The 5,648-nt window shown below is 40.4% G+C and overlaps 1 protein-coding gene across 1 annotated transcript in view; it reads left to right on the top strand.

The window, feature by feature from the left end:
- nos1 (nitric oxide synthase 1 (neuronal)) overlaps nt 1–5,648 on the top strand; it is a 34,862-nt gene that overhangs the window by 6,789 nt on the left and 22,425 nt on the right. Inside the window, exons 3-4 of the mRNA XM_035657637.1 lie at nt 928–1,030; nt 5,126–5,263. Coding sequence (XP_035513530.1) covers nt 928–1,030; nt 5,126–5,263 — 241 coding nt within the window. The remainder of the gene's footprint in view (nt 1–927; nt 1,031–5,125; nt 5,264–5,648) is intronic.

Below are 5,648 nucleotides of genomic sequence, written 5' to 3'. Positions count from 1 at the left end.
GGGGGGGGGGGGGGTGAAAGACAGTAAGGGGCGATATGTGTGTGGGCGTTTTTCAATTGAAAAATGCAAACTTTAAATCACACGCCAATGGTTTTTCCATGTTTATTCATGTCTCGTGTGGTTTGCCACAGGGATCTTTCCTCCCCCCTTCTCCTTTAGTCTCTTAGGATCATACAGTTACAGCTCAGAGTGAGATTTCTCACTGTTCATATCCTGTTTTTTATCTTTGGGGCATGAATGGCAGCTGTTTGTTCAGTATATTCTTATATTCAAAGAAAGACAGAAATCCAATCTTGATTTGTCATTTGTTTGCACCATATATCTGTTTAAATTACCAAATAAGATTCAGCCTAAATCCGTATTTGGCCATGTTGTAACCAGTCTAAATGAAGACAAACAAGTGAGTTTGTGACGAGAAACCTCAATGTTGTTTTAAATATACTGAATGAACTAGGAACATTCATGCATGTATTCAATGTCAATACACCTTTTTCAATTAACATTTAAGTCCCTTTTACCCCTTCTCACTCACAGCAGGTGTTTTCTTTTTAGTTTTGTGGTTTAAGCCCACTTCCTGTCAGAATACAGCTAAAGCAGAACTGTGGCGACAAATTGCTGAGGACACACAGGAGCCAGTTGTCCCATTGCAGCACGGCAACAGGTGCAAATAAGTAACACAGGAGAGCCTGATAGATGCCAGCCAAGCTCCGTCTACACACCCACTAATCCCCGAACAGAGAAAACACCTATGTGGGTGTGCAGAGCCTTTAGAAATCGCGCAGGGATTCCTTTTTGTTAAGAGGGAAACAAGATTTTCACGTGTTTGTATGGTGTGTGCATGGTTTGGCTGGGATTTTAACCTGAAAGGAATTATTGGGCCCACATGTGAGCACACACACCTGACAGAAAATTGTGTATGACTTGTAGGGACCTTGGCGTGGGAAATGGCACATCTCCCCAGCTGGCCTCAGATAACAACAGAATGCTGGAAAACATGCCGGTGGTGTTCAACAACGCTGACACTGACAAGGTAAAATAAAACAAATGCTCAACTCTTAAACAAATTTTGAGTAAAAGAGATCATGTGTAAGCAAGAATGTGTGCGACTCTACTCCCTCAGATCAATATCTTGAAGATCCTTTGACCTTTTGTCTATGTGTGAATGTGTTTGCAAGTGTTCATGAGCAGGCTTGCTAAGTTAGTCTCTGCAGTTGTGTAATGCATGTACATCCATGGCTGCCTTTGCCTGTCTGGCCTTGTTCAATAATCCACACTATTAGCACTTTCCATGCTTTCAGAAATCGAGCACGCACATCTGTGTTGCTTCTTTGCACATAGTAGTAAAGCCTTCGCTTAAGATCCCATCACCTAGGCATTAGATCCTTCCGGGGGAAAACTGTTGCAGCAATAAATCCAGCTTATGCCTTCCACACAGAAGGGTCTGGTCACAGGTCTGAGTGTCTGTGACAAGGATAGTGTCGTAATCTGCACATGGTCTGCGTTATCCACCCACTTGTGACGTCGCACGAGCCCCCATGAATGGGACCGGATGGGGCAAAATGATTCTAGGAGGCCTAATGAATGCGTGCAGCTGCTGATCCATCTCTCTCCATCAAATGTGGCCCCTGTTGAAATGATCCAGCCCCTCAGACCTGCAGAGAAGAGAATGTTAATGTGCATGATTGTGAGAATATTTGTGTGAGAGTGTCGAAAGAGGGAGGGTGAGGGGGGATGTGGGTGATATGTGCTTGATGGCGATTACAGAGGATATGCATGTATGATGTGATAAGAAGCCATATGTCTTTCCTGGTTGTGTATGCTCAGACTGGGGAAACTTATGCACTTCTGAGAAGGTGTTTTTGGAAAGTGGAATCAGTATATGTGTCCAGTAAATGCATGTGTACTGATTCATGCAGCAAGACGTTCCCCTGCAGGTGTTTTGCTAGAAACTGATGCTACTTTGATGGCTCATTGCTAAGTGTTTAATACGATAGTCCTAAATCTAACTTCATAAAATAAGCATTAGTATAAGGGTTTGAGAAAAAAGTCAGAAAAGTATGATTAAATACTAGTAGTATAGTAAATACTAAAGTATTTCAAGTGACATGTCTATGGCGTGCAAATTAGTTCTCTCACTTTCATGAAGGATTGTCCATGTGCCTCAAGCTTGAGCTGCTTCTGAATAATTTAATGTTTAATAAGCTCGCTGCTAAGGAAAGGTGCGAGAATATTCTGTCAAATTCCACCAGCTATTGAGTTGGAGACACCACCTTTGATGATCCATTGAAAGCAGAGAATATGCCTCCATGTCCCCTTTTACACGTGATGGCTTAATCATCACTGAATTAGATGCCATTTTTCAAACCATAAATTTACTTGTCTTAAAAAACATGACTAAACCATTACGAACAGCATCTCTTTCCATTTCGCAGACTGTCTGTCTCACTTTTTTCTTTTTCTCTCTTCCCATCTACCCCCTGTCTTGCGCTCATCATCTCCATTTACCATAAATTTTAATTGATGGGTGAATGGAGACTTTTACTTCATAACTGCATTTACCAGAAAGACTTTGGTCATTACGCCCCATTATGAAATTATCTTCATCAGATTAGCCTCAATTATCTTCATATCTAGCTCCATGGATGGTCCCCTCTGTTACATCCACACCTTATTCTTGTCATTGAGGCCTGGTGATTGACTCATGATGGGATTTACATTTGCTGCAAATGTATGTGTGTTTCAGCAACTACTCTCAGTAATATGGACTGCACAGAGGAGGGCTGTGCAATTAAACCGGGCTGGACTTGCTGTATTAGCAAACAAAGAGACAAAGAATCATTTTCTGTTTAATTTTGTCCCTCTATAAGATGCCTACTAAGAGTCATAGACCTTTTTGTTATTTATTTTTCTTGTCCCTTACAATAAGTCTTGTAATTAACTATTTGCTACTCTAACACTACTGTTACTATGCCAGTAAGTTTTCTGTTCTTGTATGTTTGTAAGTATGTATGTATGTATGTATGTTACAATATTAATTGAAGATTGATTGGAAATTACTAACTAATTTAATAAACCCTAATATCATTTGTAGCTGCTGACTGCCGGTTACATTGGTAAATGTTGCTGGCAGATTGTACCAGCTGTAGATAGCTAGCTAATTAAGCTAACTGTGGCTCGATGAGTTGGTTTAGAATGCTTTGATTTTAAATCCTTTGGGGAAATACTAGACAGTGGATAGGTTTTTATTTTATTTTTTGGTACCAAAAAAACTAATGTTGACATTATTGATGCCCTCCTTGGTTTGGAGTTATGTCCTGGTTACTTACTATTATACATAGTAAGCTAGTTAGCCAGGCATGCTAACGGTTGTCAGGTTAGAGCAAATAAACTCCCAGTTTAATCCATTCCTTTGCTCTTGTAGTTTTGTTGTTTGAAATGCAAAAAATATAAAAACACTAGCTTCAAAACTCCTTAAATGTCAAGTTAGCCTCATGCTGCTATTTCTGCTAGTATAGTATCTACAAATATCCGACAATGGAACAAAAACGCTAGTGTGCTTTTTACTGATTCAAAAATTACCATTCAGCCACTGTACAGCTGTTAGTGATTGCACAAAATGATGATGATAAGTAACGGTGTAGAATTTCAATTTACTGGTCATTTTTGAGTAAACCTTTGAGGGTTTGTTATATAGGGAGTAGTGAAAGAGTGACCAAGGAAGGGATTGTGGACAAAGCCCTTGACAGGCCTGCTGTGCCTGGTTACATTGGCTGTGAGTGGACAATCACTGCATGGGGGGAGGGGTTAAGCAAAAGGTCAGTTGGACCATTAGTAAATAATTAGTCATCATTTATTAGCTGACCTTGATCTCAAGTATGTTTGTCAGGGCCAAAAAATATATTTGTCCTTTCAACAGTGACTGACATTTAAAATGTACATCATTACACATGTATCAAGAAAAAAGTAAACTGACATTTACAGGTTGTTCATGTGAACAGATTCTCTAAAACCTGCATGTGGCATTAATAGAAAAAAGGATTTTCTTAAATGTAAATGCCAAAGCTATAACTTCCGGTCAGTGAGTGACAAGCCTAACATTCATATTCAAATACACGACCGCTCTGCTTTTTATGTCAACAAGCCTTGAAACGCTGCATCTGATTTTCATTGCCTATTCGACTGAGATTCTCTTTACGGTACAATGATCTTTCTTCCTGTCCACAACCTCAGTGATAACAATGTGTCATATCTGAGCTGCACAGTGGGGGTTACTGCTGTTGGAGCATGAACACACAGGAAATAAGCTCTTTACTCTCAGTGTGTGCAAAATCAAATTCAATTCAACCCTCCTCATTCCTCTCTGCTGTTTGAGAGGACACAAAATGACAATGAGACTCAACTGGCGTGACACTGTTGGTATTCATCTCCCCGGCGAGTATGATGATCGTGTCACTGTTGTTCAGAAACTGCTTCACTGTGCGATTAACAATGCTGTGGGAGATGATGAAAGAGCTTCCAAGGTGTGGGATTGATTACTCTGATCTTAGGCACTCACTCGGTGCCTTTCTGTAGGAACGCTTACAGTTGGCTTTGCGGTTAAATTGCAGGCATTCATCAGTCAATAGCTACAGTATTGGAAAACCCAGTGAGCCAAGAGTTAGCTTGCCATCAACCTGCTGTTAAATGCTGATTGCCTTTATCCCCGAGTGGGAAATAAAACAGAAATGGAAGAAGGAATGAATTTAGGTAGTTCATTGTGCATAAGACTGTGTGAGAGATTTTAAGCACAATGACAAACTGATTTTCCTTGAGAAAAAAGAGATGGAAGTCCACAGACAAAGCTCTTTGCCTTAAATGGTTGTAAAAGTCTTGTTAACAATGCTTCCAGATATAACTCATTTTATTTCCTTCTTAAACTTACTATGTCCAATTTTGACACTTAAAACCACTCCCCAACAGTGGGACGACTGCACTTCTTTTCAGCTTTACTCAGTGTGACTCCCAGTCATAAACAACTTAACCACTTTGCACCAAAGGTGTCACAGAGGTCAGAATCTATTAGTCAGACACAGTACAAAGGCACGAAGTAATGACTCATGTGTATGTGTCTGTGTGCTCTTTCCAGCCTCCGGCCCAGGACAGGTCCTCACCCACTAAGTCACTGCAGAACGGCAGCCCCTCCAAATGCCCCCGCTTCCTTAAGATCAAGAACTGGGAGACTGGCACCATCTATAGCGACACACTCCACCACAGCTCCAGCAAGGTAAGGAATATGGAAATCAGTAGAATCAGTGGTTGGATAAAGCAGTCTACTGCAGCATTTAGATTAGTCACCGAGGCAACCATGGCAAGGATGAGAAAAATCTTATGTAATTATTCAAGTCATCCTATAATATCCAGGATTTCTATGTCAGTGCCAGTGGTGAATCCAAATTGAGGTGCTATTGTTTTTTCCTGCCTTGACACCTTTCACTAAATTGAAAAAGAACTAAAATAAACTACTTCACCAAGTGGCCAGAAAAACAAACACCTGTATGATGCAATTGTAATGCAATACAACAGGCCTCCAATAAATATAACTTTATTTAAAATCTTGTTGAGGCTACTTTAGCTGTCTGCCTGTTGACTCTAGGGCTGCAACTAACACT

This window comes from Morone saxatilis, unplaced genomic scaffold, assembly GCF_004916995.1.
Source record: "Morone saxatilis isolate NCDOM2014 unplaced genomic scaffold, NCSU_SB_2.0 Contig16, whole genome shotgun sequence".
In the NCBI taxonomy this organism is placed as follows: Eukaryota; Metazoa; Chordata; class Actinopteri; family Moronidae; genus Morone; species Morone saxatilis.
The sequence above is the reverse complement of the archived record's forward strand: the minus strand, read 5'-3'. Positions and strand labels throughout refer to the sequence as shown.